General features: G+C 41.9%; 1 protein-coding gene across 1 annotated transcript in view; it reads right to left on the bottom strand.

Moving 5' to 3' along the window:
* The window catches only part of NAMPT (nicotinamide phosphoribosyltransferase), a 43308-nt gene that overhangs the window by 16041 nt on the left and 11970 nt on the right, over positions 1-15297 (bottom strand). The window contains exons 2-7 of the mRNA XM_090042022.1: positions 14859-15015; positions 12157-12260; positions 9250-9378; positions 6554-6712; positions 6082-6218; positions 194-419 (exon numbers count right to left, since the gene is read on the bottom strand). Of these exons, the coding sequence (XP_089898148.1) occupies positions 194-419; positions 6082-6218; positions 6554-6712; positions 9250-9378; positions 12157-12260; positions 14859-15015 (912 nt within the window). The remainder of the gene's footprint in view (positions 1-193; positions 420-6081; positions 6219-6553; positions 6713-9249; positions 9379-12156; positions 12261-14858; positions 15016-15297) is intronic.

Consider the following 15297-nt stretch of genomic DNA (forward strand, 5'->3'; position numbering starts at 1 on the left):
AGCACCTAAGGGTGCCCTGGCACCCTGGGTTGAGAATCACTGCCTCAGACCAGTGTAAGTGAGGTACACTTCTGGATTCAACCCAGAAAAAGCTATCAGTTTTACTAAAAAAAATTAATACAAAAAGTTCTCCATAGTTGTTAGCCAGACATTTAAAAACTCTTTACAAAATATTTATTTTGAAACATATTACCTTTAACACAGTGTCAAGAGGATTTCCAGAGTCTGGTCTAATAATCAGTGGTGCCTCTGGACTTCTGGATTCAATTAAATGCCTTAAGTCTTCCCCCCATATTTTCTCACAAGCATTGTAGATGTCATAGCTGTCGCTGACTACAGATACAGGCACTGAAGAAAACTGTGTTACTATGTGTTCAAAAGCATCTTTTTCATGATCTTTCCCCCAAGCTGTAATGGTACTGGAGGGGTAAAAAAAACAAACAAACAAACAAAAATAAAAAACCCAAAACACACACACACCAAAACAGGAATAAAGATTAGAGAGCTATTTTAGATAGGACTTCAAGCATCAAAACTTACGTTTTATATTGTAGTGTATAGAAAGGTACCCAATAAAGCCAATTATAATGCAAACTAGCCTAATTCTTCAGACTTTTCAAGCGATTTACATATTGTACAATACAGTTTAGCAAAGAAACTTTTCAAGTATTCTACCTCACCTCAGCATTTTTATTTATCCATCTCAGAGCGACGCAACAACCTTGCATCCTAGTTTCTCTCAGGATCAGCCCCCTCAATCTCCAGGCTAAGAGATTACTAACAAGCATTCACACTCAGCTCCATGTCTTCTTCCTGCAGCAGTCCTGCAGTTGGCCAGGGTGAAGCAATTTGATTTACTAGTTTAAACCTGGAGAGGCTTTGAAAACCAAGTTTGAAGATTAACTTTTTAAGTTGTTTTTTTTTAATCTGCAGTTAAAATAATCCAGCATTAAGGGCTGTCACAATCAGGGAATCTTATTTTACTTTCGTGAAACCTACTATAATGGGGAGAGAAGAAAAAAAAAAAGAGCACTGATATCTAAGATTCTAGCAAACATAGGATCATAGGAAAAAAATAGGACTGGAAGGGACCCCATATGACCATCTAGTTCAGCCCCTTGCTCAAGACAGGATCATCCCTGACTTAGACCATCCCAGCAAAGCATCCATCCAACCTGCTCTTGAATACTTCCTCCGATGCAGATTCCACATCCTCCCCGAGTAGCTTGACCATCCTCACAGTTCAAAAACTTCTCTTAATCTTCAACCTAAGTTTCCTTTGCCACAGCTTGAGGCCATTACTCCTAGCTCTATCCCCCTACAGCCACAGAGAAAACCCATCTCCATCCACTCAGTCATCTCCCTTCTGATATTCAAAGCTTGTTAACACCCCCCCACCCAGTCTTCTCTTCACCAGACTAAATAACTGTAGCTCTTTCAGCCTTTCTGCAAAAAAGTCTTGCTTCCCAGGTATCTATTCATTTTTGTTACTTTCTGCTGGATTCTTTCCGATTTGTCCGCATTCTTGAAGCGTAACGCCTGAAATTGGACACAGTATTCCAGCTGAGGCTTCACCAGTGCCTCAGACTTCTGTATTGTTACTTTTCATCACTACCTCTCTGGGTTGGGAGTGGGTAATTTGCAAGCCTGCTGCCTTCCTTGGATGTGGTAGCTGTTTCTCAGAGAGACTTCTGTTAATACAACCCAAGATGCTGTTGGCTTTTTGGGGTGGGCAACAAGTGTACACTGTTGGCTTATAGTCAGCTTATGGTCCACTGAAACCACCAGGTCCTCCTCTGCAGTACCACAGCCTAACCAATCATTTCTCAGTCTGGATTGGAATAATTGCAATGTCCCAACATAAGTATATGACTCTGACCTTGTCTTTGTTGAATTTCACCTAGTTGATTGTGGACAATTTCAGTGTACCTAGGTCATTCTGAATCCTGCCTCTACCTTACAGCGTCTGCATCTCCATCTAACCTGATGTCACCTAAAGAATGTGACAAGTGTGCATTCAATCCCATTGTCCAAATCATCAGTGAAGACATTACACAGTACTGGACCTGTAGTCAATTAACACCAATTGGGAGTTCTGAGAGTCTGTTCACAAGTTCTTTTTGGATGGCAAAACCAACTCCATGTGTCCGTGCTTCCTCTTTTGCTCTCTCTCCCCCCAGAAGGTGCATCCTCGACTTTCTTCTTTCAGATGCCCTTCTCCAGCACGTCAAGTTTCAGATAGGGCAGCAATGTCGATGTTGAACTTCCACAGTTCACGAGAGACGATTGCTCTCCTTCGCCCGGGGCAATCACTATTCATGTAGTTCATTAAGGTTCATACATTCCAGGTTCCAAAAAACATTTTTGTATCTTAGTGACCAGATAGAGGTGATCCCACTGGACACTTATCCAGCCAGGAACTGATTGAGACAGACTGTTTGGGGCACCCTTTCTAGCCCCCTCCCCATGTGGAGTGAGCAGAGTAGATCCTAAATAGGACTTCTCAGTTGTGGGTGCAGCTGCTGAACTGCTCATACTGCCTTTCTCCCCGAACAAGACAACTGAAGCAAACACCCACCGCTGATGTGCCGGTCCATGACTAAGAACTTCCAGATCTCAGTCCTGTCCCCCTTGCCACTAGCTGATTGCCGTAGGACTTCCACTGTGCAAAGCAAATGCATAGTTCCCATAAGGAAGATGTCTATGCATGATTTCTTTTAGTGTGAGGATATTGTTGCACAGTCCTTGACAAATAGGGATCCAAGTCAAATGGCATGGAATCTGAGATGATTGGAGACCCTTGAAATGCTGTAGCCTTCATCCGCCTTCACAGTCACCGAAAAGGGAGTTATACTTTTCTTCCATCTGTCCTGTCACTGAGACCTTCTTGGATAAGCTCTTATTCAGGAAATCTCCTCCTTGAACTTGCCGCCATAAGTGACCCTACCAGGAGCATAAAGCTCCTGACAACATTGCTCTCAGGATCATTGGAACATGCAAGCCTCTCCACCACTACAAGGTGGTGATCCCCAGAGAGGTCTCATTGACTGGAAATTGAAAACTTTCTATACCTGACAGAATGACATCAACTCTGCCATCAAGAAAAAAAAAAGCACACCAACAAGCAAAAATCAGCAGTGCAAAGGAGAACTGAAGAATGAGTGGTGGATTCAGAAAAATCAAAAGAAATCTAACATTTTGCTGACATCCGTAACACTTGTTGCTTCTTCAGTGCTACCAAAGCTGTCTATGGCCCTAGCACTCAAGGCCTTAATCCTCAAAGATCAAAGGATGGAACAACACTCCTGAAAGACATCAATGCTTGCCAGAAAGAACATTTCCAGGACCTTCTGAATTGCGACTCAACTGTCAATGAAGATGAGATCAACAACTTTCCGCAAAAAGCAAATCAGAGAAGACCTCCGTTTGCTGCCTACCCTGGCAGCAGTTGGGAACGCCATTGGGAAAATGAAGAATAACAAGGCAGCTGGTGTCGACAGAATACCTACAGAGATTTTCAAAAGGAGGAAGAGAACAACTTATGCATCAACTTCATGTCCTCATCCTTAAAATCTGGAACAAGGAAATCCCAGCCGACCTAAGGGATGCCTTGATTATTACTATCTTCAAGAAGGGGGACAGAGCTGATTGCAGAAAATACTGAGGCATCTCATTGTTGGCCACTGCTGGGAAAGTCAACGGCATAGCTCGTATCCTCACCAACTGCCTCCTCCCACTTGCGGAAGAAATTCTTCCAGAATCTCAAAAGTGACTTCAGACCATCTTGAGGAACTGTGGACATGATCTTTACAGTACGTGAAATCTAGGAGAAGTGTCATAAGCAAAACTGACCTCTTTGTTTGGCCTTCGACTTCTCTAGAACCTTTGATTCTGTAAACTGTAAAGCCCTACGGAAAACCTTGTCCAAAACTGGTTGCCCAAACAAATTCAGTGTTCTGAGACTTCTCCATGACATGTCAGCAAGGGTTCTCAGTAACAGGAGTCAAACAATCATTTGAGGTGAAAACCCGAGTGAAGCAAGGTTGCGTCATTGCCGCAACTTTGTTTTCCGTCTTCATCTCCACCATAATGCACCTTGTTGACAGAAAGCTCCGACCTGAAATTGAAACTGTATAGAATGAATGGAAGACTTTTCAACCTCAACAGACTCAAGTCCAAAACGAAGACCACAACATCCATAATGGAGCTCTAGTATGCAGATGATAATGCTGTCATTGCTCAATCTGAAATGGACTTCCAAACCATTCTTAATGTACCTCTTGGAAGTCTACAAGAGTATTGGCCTAACTCTAGACATCAACAAAACCTAAGTCCATTACCAACCTGCTCCAAATGGAAAAACATACACCCCCGTCCATTCAAATCAATGGAGAATTGCTGGAGAACATGGATCACTTCATCTATCTTGGAAGCCATCTTTCATCAAAGACAGACATTGATGCGGAAATACAATACCGCATGAAATATGCGAACGCAGCCTTTGGACATCCAAGTAAGAGAGTGTCTTTTTAAATCATGACATCCTTGCTGAAATGAAGCTCTTGGTTTATTGATCCATTGTCATTCCAACTCTGCTGTATGGCTTGGAAACTTGAAACACATACAGAAGACATCTCAAGAGCTTGGAAAAAGTACCACCAATGCCTTTGCAAGATCCTTCATATTAGCTGGGAGGATAGACGCACAGATATCAGCATCTTGGCTGAAGGAAATTCCAACAGCACTGAGGTCATGATCATCTAAAACCAACTTCACTGGACAGGTCATGTTGTTTGCATGTTTGACTCCCATCTGCCAAAGAGAATCTTTTTCTCAGAGCTGAAAGAAGCTCAAAGTATGGGAGGGCAAAAAAACCACTTCAAAGACACCCTGAAGGCAAACATGAAGAGGTTTAACAACAACATTTGAGAGACTCTTGCTCAGGAACAACCAAAATGGAGAAAGACTCTTTGGGAAGGAGCCTCAACACTTTGCAACAGCTTGTCAACAGGCAGAAGAGGAAAAGAGGAACAGTTGAAAAGAACATCAGAACATCTAATGCAGCAACACTGCGCTCATTCCTCCTGGAAACATCTGTCCTCACTGTAACAAGACATGTGGATCTAAAATTGGGCTATGGAGCCATCTGGAGACTTGTTATTAAGATCCTTGGATCTTAATTTACTCATTCGTCAGTGATCACCCATCATTTCCTTAGTTTGCTAGTAAGATTGTCAGGAGAGAGACTGTCAAAAAAGTTCTGTTAAAATCAATGTACAGTAAAAGCCATGTTATCTGGCACCTTAGAAGCTGGCATGCTCTATTAAGTGGCATGTCGGTTGACAGAACAAAAGTGAAACTGAAGTGCCCACTGTGGTACTTCCGGTTTTGCCAAGCCCCCACGGCCCGGGGCAAAGCAGCCTGCGCTGCTGAGCCCCCATGGCCCAGGGCAAAGCAGCATCCGCTAGGCCCCACTCCCTGTCCCTTGGCACACTGATGCCAGGGAGCAGCACTGGCGCACCAGATGTGGCAGGAGGGATAGCAGCCCAAACAGGTAAAGATGCCTGTTCGGGCCTCTCAGGTAACCGGCATATTTGGTTATCCAGTACCCTCATTACCCATGGGTGCTGGATAACAGAGCTTTTGCTGTATATCACAAGGCTGGCAATTTCCGTTATTTCTCTTCTATCTGTCAAGTTTATAAAAGAATTGGGCTCTACAGCCATATTTTTGCCTACTGACAAGAATCTGCAAGCTTACTTATGACTTTATAACCTGACTGTCAATAATGGGATGTGACTCTTTAAAATTCAAAAATCAAGAAGTACATTTTCAAAAAGTTAAACTATGCTACTGCTATGTATCAACACATTGTACAGACAGAGGTTGGCATAGAACATATTTACTTAACAGATGAGCCAGTATAACATGAAAAACTGACTATGTAATTAACCTTCCCATTTTCTGTGGAAGGAAAGTAGTAGTTCTGGGTAAGAAAAAGGGAACAATAAAATACAATTATGGAAACCCACCAAAAAGGGACTTTAGAAGAAAAGGTTTGTAATAGTTGGGAAACTGTACCTGTGCTCAGCAGCTGGAACAGAATATCCTGGAACTGGATCTTTTGTTCCATAGTACTTTTTGATTAAAGCAATTCCTGCTACTGTGTCAGTTCCTTTGAAGTTGACCAAATGAGCCGACGCTCCTATTCCTGCGGTCTAAGAAATGGAGGCACAAATTATTATCCAACCAAATCAGAAAGCTTAATTATCAAGCACTTTATGCAATTACTTCTGTACAGCAGAACTTGTTCATAGTTTAGTTCTGATTTCTTCCAGATACTTCATATACTTTCAACAAACAGAAAAGCTCTCCAAGTACATATCCAAACAAACTGCAGTTCAAGTCCCAAGGAGGGATTTAACCAGAAAAAAATACTACTGCATGTTATGTCCCACACCTTATATAGTTTTACCTGACAACAAAGTGATCACAAAAACAGACCAGTCATGTGCTGAAATGCTCTAACAAGAAATTAGGCAATTTGTGTTACCTCTTGTGAAGAAACTCCTCTGTAGCCAAAGTCATGCAGTTTGTACTCCAGTCCTTCTAAGCTGCCAGAAGTCTCCAGCAAATATTTTGCCAAAATTTTTTTCTGCTCTCTGGAATTTGTGGCCACTGTGATTGGATACCATGACTGAACAAGAATAGTCTATAATAAAAATCAGATTAATCTATCAGAAACACAAAGCCATGTTTGAGTAGGTCACAAAAATCCCTAGGTGGTACCAAGTCTCATATAAAGGCATTTTGACAAAGGAATTCTAAAATGTACACAGCTGCAAAAGGGAACAAAAAGATTAGGTGTGGAACACATGAGCATGGGAGGGAAATCTCTCAGCACCACTCAATAACTCCATTTAGAATAAAACTTAAATATGAGGGTATTTCAGAAAATCATGGCAATTCTGAAATAAAGCTATTTTACATGCAATGAGCAGGAAACTGCAACGCAGCAGAGGAACACTGCTGAATGCAACAGCAGCTCTGTTGAATGCAACCCTCATTTATGATTACATAGAGAAGTGATGTGGTCCAGTAAGCAAACATTGCACTCTAGTTATTTTGAAATTGCCATTAGTTTTTGGAAACTTCCTCATAAATAAGACCCTGTTTTGTTGCAAGACAGGTCACGTAATAACTGCCTACTGCAGATATCATCTTTTACAAGTTGAAGGAAATAAAAAAAAAAAGAAGCTGAAGAAAATAAAGGAAGAAAAATGCACACGAGTCAAACCACAAGAGCCTTGCTGCAGATTTCCCCATGCTTCTTTTTTTTAATAAAAGTTAAATCATTAAAAAAAAGTGAGTTTTCCCCCCTCTATTGAGTCCTGGTGAGGTCACATCTGGAGTACTGCGTTTAGTTTTGGGGCCCCCACTACAGAACAGTGGTAGGCAAATTGGAGAGTCCAAGAGAAGGCAATCAAAACGGTTATGCGGTTGGGGCACATGACTTCCAAGGAGAGGCTGAGGGAACTGGGCTTACTTCGTCTGGAGAAGACAGAGGGGGTTTAATAAGAGCCTTCAACTACCCAAAGGTGATTCCAAAGAGGATGGAACTAGACTGTTCTCAATGGTAGAAAATGACAGAACAAGGAGCTACGGTATCAAGTTGCAGCAAGGGAAGTTAGGTATTAGGAAAAACAACTCACAAGGAGGGTAGTAAAACACTGAAACAGAAGACTCAGCGAGGTTGTGGAATTTGCATCCTTGGAGGTTAAGACCTGGCTAGATAAAGCCTTGGCTGGAATGATCTAGTTAGGGATGGTTCTACTTTGAGCAGAGGGTGACCTAGATGACCTCATGGGGCACATCCACACATGTGCGGGAACAAAAAAACCAGTCCTTGTGCTGCATATTTGCAGCACGGGGGCAAAATCTGACACCTAAATATCAAGGTATCTAAAAAAATATGCCATGAAACAGCAGGGCAAGGCATGGTTTGAGACCATGCCCAGAGGCAACCCAGGAGTCAGTCCTCTAGGTTTCTGGCCAGAGCATCTCTGTGGTGCTCCTACTGCCCCCAGTGCTGTCAAGGGTAAGTTAGGGACATAGGGTGGGATGTCACGGAGTATCGGGGGATGTCAGGAGTGGCCGAGGGGATGTCCCATATGTGGGTGGGTTTGTGGAGGGGCTTAAGCAGGGGCTGCCACATGGCTGCTCCCTCACCCAGTGGCTGCAGTGCCAGTGGCAACAGGCCACAGGAGGGCTGGCAGCAGCAGGCCCTAAGTGCCCGACTCCCACTGCTGCTGCAGGGGATAAGCTGTGGGCCCTGCATGGTGGAGGTGGTGGTCTTGTGGAGTGGCTGGAACCTGGGGGTGGGGGCTGTCCATGTGCTCTATAGGATGGGTGTCAGGGGGGCTGCTCAGGAGAGGCGAGACCCCTGCCAGGTTGGCAAGAGGGACCCACCCCTCCTGAGCAGCCCCCCACACTTTCCCCTTGCAAACCCCTTACACCTACCCACATACTAACCCGCATCCCCCCTTACCTCTTCCCATACCCTCCTGCAAACTCCACATCCCCACCAACAGCACACACCCATCATGCAAGTAGAAAACCAAAAGCACACATCAACACAGATATTTAGAATTTATTTTACTATGACAGGAACACTGATAGTCTTCCAAATTGCTTTAACATAGGCAATGCTTTATTGATATATTTACAAACTGATCTTGCTCCACACACACACATCTTTTATCCTAATTGTGGAAGAACATGGATTTTGGGGTATTTTAAAAAACGGATTTGGGGTGTTGCTGTAGCAGTTGAGCTGACAAAGGATTAGTATCCCCAGGTACCAACTGACCAGGCCCCAGAAGCTCCTATCTGTACACCCAATTAGAGTGGGCCTTAAGTCCCACCTGGCTAACTAGTAGCCCACACCCAACTGATGTAATTTGCCCCAAACCAAAGTGCAAGTCTGGGCACAAGTGCTGAGGCAAAAAGCCCTGGCTCAAATTTGCACCGCTTCTATTTGAGCTGCTGCAAAGCACACATACCTCCATGTGTGCCCCCGAGGTCCCTTCCAATCCTAATTTTCTATGATTCTAAATGTGCTGAAAGCAACACCCAATTGGTTGGTTGAAAAATTTTCACCCCAAGTTTAATAAAACAAGTAAGAATCTGTTCTTCATTTTTAACATATTAACATTTACAGCCATGAAAGCTTATCTTTCAGAAACTAACCTCAATCCAGTTGGTGAGCCAGTAGCACTCTGGATCCGTGTTTTCTACTGTGAAGAGAACATGTCCTCTGGGAATGACAGAGCCCTCGGGAACAGCCTTTATTTCTATAGGAAGATGCCCATCATATTTCTGTAGAAGACACAGCAATATCATTAGGTGGTAGAAAGCCCTGGACCAATGTTACTAACTGACTTCAGCCAAGCTGAAATCAGTTAAAAAAACTTAAAATTTAATTTACATTTTAAAATTGTTAAAAACCGAAGAAAGAACAATTTTTCCTTCATGAACACAAATGCAAAGCCTGTAAATACAAATATACCAAATCCTCTAGTCCCACAAAAATGTGTAACTACTGCACCAACTAACAGTGTTATCCTCTGAACACTGTTACTTAAGGAGACCCCTCTGCTGTTTTTAAAGGCCATTTTTGGAACAAAGAGGAAGTGCTTTTTACAAGAGTTGTGCCTGACAGTTCTCTTTGATATTGTACTTTTATGTACACCAAGTGTAGGCCACTTGGCAAGTTTTTTTTGTTATTTTTAAGTCCCACCATTGTTTGGTGCAGACACTTGTTTTATTATGAAGTCTAATTTCTTTAAGAGGGAATCACTGAACATTCATTTTAAAAAGGATTTCATCTAGTCTATTCATTGAACATCAAGTCCAGTCTCAGTTTTATTCTTTCAACTTCAAAGGATTGTCAGCATTAACTTTCATGCTTGAAAGACTTAACACCATGTGGAATATGATGTATGGGCCTGTTTGCAGTAGAATAAATCATGAGACAGCAACTGTAAAAACAATAACTAGTATACGTTTCTGAAATAGTACCATAAGATAAATTGATAAACAGCAGCTTGCATAAAGCCAAAGAAAAATATATCTTTAGAGTTTCCACAAAGTATTCAGAATAAAATATTCATGACAAAAATGTGCTGCTTTACCAAAATGATGCAATTATTTAAACCAGTAAAAATATACATCCTCCATGGCTAGCCCAATACATCTCAAGCTCTTTGACAACTCCAGCTGTACCAGCATCAGCTAATCTTTATACAATCCTGCCATTCTGAATTTGAAAAATGCTTTCAAGTAAGCGAAGATGCATCCAAGAAATCCAGACATTTCCAAGAGACTGCTACAGTTAGAGAAGTTTCCTCTCTCTCCTTTCCTTGCTGACAGACTGGATTTACATACAACAATGATCCATTTAGCCAGGTCAAAAAAAAGCCTGTGACTATTTGCCAATAAGTATAATTTGTAAAAGGCTAAAAATGGATTTGCAGATGAGCTAACTGAATTAAAAAGGGACAGCCTAATGGAGAGAAAAAGACAGAAAATGCCACCGGTTTTGGTAAGTGTGGGTAGGGGCTGAGGATTCTGTTTCAGACCTCTTTTTTCACTACGCACGATATCAGAAACACCAAGAACCAGCTCAAGGGCCTGTGCAACTACATGCTTTGCACTGCTCTAAAAAGTCACCCATAGCTCTGGTTCACTTCAAAAGAAAAGAAAAGTGGAACAAACCAAGGTGGCATATTTGAAGGATCAATGAAGGGTATTTATCCTGTTTCAGCAATAAAGACTGATCAAAATAAGATAAGTTTGCACAAGGAAACTTGGGAAAGTTGATTCAGAATTAAAAGGTTGAATTCATAAGTGGCCACTATGAAAAAATGTGCAACTACTGCACCAACTAATAGTGTTACCCTCTGAACACTTACTTAAGGAGACCCCTCTGCTGTTTTTAAAGGCCATTTTTGGAACAAAGAAGTGCTTTTTACAAGAGTTGTGCCTGACAGTTCTCTTTGATATTGTACTTTTATGTACACCAAGTGTAGGCCACTTGGCAAGTTTTTTTTGTTTTTTGTTTTTTTTTTTAAGTCCCACCATTGTTTGGTGCAGACACTTGTTTTATTATGAAGTCTAATTTCTGCATTATACAGTACAGACAGATTTATTCAGGATTATAGCAGCTTTAATTTTAGCTAATGGTGAACAAAGACCTTTCTATCCCAAGTCTGTTCAGACCATGTTTAATGCAATTTAACCAACCTGTTTAAAAATCACAGTTTTAGCTAATTGAATGAATACTCCCGAGTGTCCCTGTGGGACAAGCCCTTAAAGCAGAGGCAGGCAAAGTCCAGATTGGGCCTGCAGTGGGCTCCAATTAGACTGAATACCGGCACCATGCAACCTCAGGGACCTGAACAGAAGTTATTAAAACTACTTGCTTACATGTGCCTAACTCTTAGAGGAAAAAGGTGTTCCCCACTATCAGAAAAATAGTGCTTATACTGAGAAAAGAAAAGAACAGAGCTAAATTCAGATTTGTGTTTTCACAAAAGCTTAATCCTTCTCCGCGTTTCAAAATGAAACGGATTAAGGATGACTGCAAAATTTACAAACTACTGATTTTCATATACCAGTTAGGATTTATTTTCCATACACTTATGCAGGAAGTTTTGCAACTTCTTACACTAGTAGAAAAAAAAAAGCTAGGATTATTTACAGAAAGCAATAAAAATAGCACAACCAGCCAGAGTACTGTATTACATAAGGAATTTTGCCAACAAGTCCTACTCATTTTAGCTCAGTGACGGCAGCAATAAATCCCTATTACCTGGAAAGCCATATTTGGGTTTTGAAAGGATGAAAAACTAACTTTCCTTTACAGACCTACAGTTATTGGAGTACTCTGTGACAGCTGCTAGTCCTTGCAGGCTGAACTCAAAGCTAGATTTCTCTCTCTCTCTCACACACAGTCATGGCTAAAATAGCTTCTGTTTAGAGGTCAAACTACAACAGGCATATCTGAAAGATGGCAAAAAAATAACTAATGTACTAATTTACAAAACCTTCATAATGTTATCCTGAATTGAAATATACATGTACACTGAACTGTACCTCAAGAATATAGTTCCATCCTTTTTCATTAAAGACATCATCTTGAAAATGCTCCCTATACACCTCTTTGGCTTCCTGAATTTTCTCTTTGGTCACCACTTTACCTGAAATTTGAAAAAATAATTACTATTTCTGAAGTTATTTTTATTTAATTATTTCTAACTTTAAAAACTCGTACTTAAATTATTCTAAATGAAATAAACGTGATAAGCATTATACACATCCCCTCCCAGACATGGAAGTGTTATGGACAGCAAACCGGTCATCAAATGCACTAATGATGTCTAAAAGCATTTTTTGTTTGTTTCTGAATTGTAATGAAAGCAAGGAAAAGATGGCTTAGGAAATTTAAGGGCATTTTTTACATTAGTTCAGTGGTTCAAATGCAGTGCAGGTTGGTAATAATCTGAGGTCAGTAATTCAGATGGCCAATTAGAACTTTTTAGGGGGTTGTGGGGAGAGGGAAAGAGTTGATGGTCTCAGTAATTCCTAGAGGAGCATTACAAGCACATAGTTGGCACATGCATCAAGGCCAGACAGGATATTAAGCTAGGTTCCTCCAGGGGGCTCTGGCACCTTAGCTAGGCACTCTAAGAAAGCCTCCAATGCTGCTGGCCTCAGTTGCACTCTTCTTGGTGCTGATTAAGAAACTGACGTAGTGTTGACTTGGTACTTTTCATAAAACACTGAATCCACTTAAGTTCAATATTCTGCTGTAATTCTCTAGTGCTAACGAAGCTTATGTCCTACTAATATCAACTAGCCTTTGACAACCATCTCCAAAATGAGAGACAATAAATTAAGGATAATGGATTGAGTTAAAGGACCCTTAGGTTAGGACAGTTTTCCTACTGAGAGCCTGCACAGTACACAGCAGTTCAGGCCCTACACGTTGCTTTTGGCAAAAAACACAACAACAACAAAAAACGGGATTGCCACATGCTTTATTTGACCTCCAAGATTTGACAAGAATTGGAATTGACAATTCTGCAGATCCTGAAGTGAACAAAAGGTGAACAGGCCACATGACCAAACTGCAGAAACAGTTGTGTGCGTGACAGGACCCACACAGCAAGGAAGAACCAGGTGGTATTGACTTGAAGTGTGAAAAACAAACAGTTGCACCTCTAAACATGAGCCTAACAGCAGCACTACATAAAGATGAAAGCCTTTAACTAACTAAATTAAGAAAAAAAACCCTAAACTTGTGAACACAAGTGCTATATTCAACATTTTGAATTCTTTAGCACTAGTAAAAGATCCATAAAAGACCAAGTTAAAACACAAGTTACAAACCATAAGCATGTAAATTAAGGGTGTGTGTGTGTTTTCAAGTTTTTCCAAATCTAATATGCAAAACACTAAATTTAACTGAATTTCAAAGAGAATTGAACTCCTACAATTTGATTTATTTCAAGTAATGCATCTTTTGTTTCAAAGGTGTGTTACATTTAAGATGACCCTTCATAAAAGAAAAAACAGCATTTTTAACTTATTTTTTTTATATCCCATTGATGCATAAAACAAAGCAGAGGACACTGAATTTATAATACAAGACCATTAAAAGATCCTGAAGAGCTGAGTAAATACTAGACATGCACCAATACATTAGTCTAATATTAAAAAAATTGCTGTATTGGATGTCAGCCCAATGGGGCCAATAATTTTGCTGATAAATGCCCATGCTGCATGTAGCTGCAGTGCAGCATGGAGCAGAGTGGGCAGCATGGAGAGCTGCCTCCAGCTGTTAAATTGGAAGGCGGTGAGGGAAGGAAGGAGGGGGTGGGGCAGGCACTGCCTGGGGAGGCAGGGGATGGAGGTGTGGCTTCTGGGGGGTGGCTCTCGCTGCTGCTTGCACCTCAGGAGGGTGGGGAGGTGGGGGTGTGCCCCCCAGATCTGCGCATGGCAGGCAGGCTGGAGCCAGTGCTGTGCAGGGCTCTTCTCAGGGGGGGCTGGGCTTGGAATGGGCACCAGCAGTGCTGGGAGGGGGTTGCATCCACCCCAAATTTTGCCACAGCTCCACTCCCAGTGCCATTATTGCTGCTAGCTGCCTGGCACAGCCCTGACCCTTCCCAGTGCATGGGTGGAGAGGCAGGGCATGGAGCCCAGTGGCACAGGGCTGGGGGCAGAGCAACGACAAAATCTGGGGTGACTGCAGCCCCTCCTAGTGCCACTGGCACATGGTCCAAGCCCAGCCCACACCAAGAAAAGCCCTGCGCAGCGACAGCTCCAGTCTGCCTGCCCTGCGCAGATCCGAGGGGCACCCTCCACCCTCCTGGGGCACAAGTAGTGGCAGGAGCTGCCTTCTGCTCATGAGCTGTGCCTCAGTCCTGCCCCTCCTTCCCTCACCATGGGGGGGGAGGGGGAATTGATCAACCCCCCCCAGCCCCTTCCCTCCCCTCCCACCACAACAGACTTACAAGCTGCACATAACTGATCAGAAAAATCAGATCGGTATTAGCCGATATGCCTTTTTAAACTATTGGCCATCTGTATCCGCCCTCAAAATCTCTACTGGTACACCTCTAGTAAATACAATGCATCACTCGCACACACTCCACACCTGAAAAATAATACTGCACCAAACCATAATTCAGACTGCTTGATTGGAGAAAAAAAAAAAATGAAGAGATTTTGTACAGATAATGGTTTTACTTGAAAGTGAGATAGATAATCGCATACTCTCTCTCTCACCAACTTACCTTTTAAGTATTTATTTAGAATATACTGCAACCCGTAAAAGACAATTTCCTCATATTTCACTTTCCTTAATTTGGAATTCTCAGTCTTCCTTTCACGACATTCAAAGTAGGAATATACTTTGCTTGTATTAGGTGGATATTGCTTATAATGCGTAACCTGCGTTGAGAGACAGAAACCTCAGTAAAAGCTGAAATACATCATCAACAACAACAACAACAACAACTCAGACAAGACAGAGATCAGAAGTAAGTTAGACATGTTATAGTTTACTGCAGGACTCCAAATGTCACACAAGGATAAAATGACTCCAAGTTTTTCAGGCTGCTCTGAAGAGCAGTATTCTCAGTTTTCCATACTCTACCCATCCTAGATAGAGAGAGGGTATGGGGGTGTTATCCACTGATTATTCACTCTTCCAATTTCTAACTGAGCAAGGAA

This window comes from Crocodylus siamensis, chromosome 4 (genome assembly GCF_052110815.1).
Source record: "Crocodylus siamensis isolate JL-2025a chromosome 4, ASM5211081v1, whole genome shotgun sequence".
NCBI classification, from domain to species: domain Eukaryota; kingdom Metazoa; phylum Chordata; order Crocodylia; family Crocodylidae; genus Crocodylus; species Crocodylus siamensis.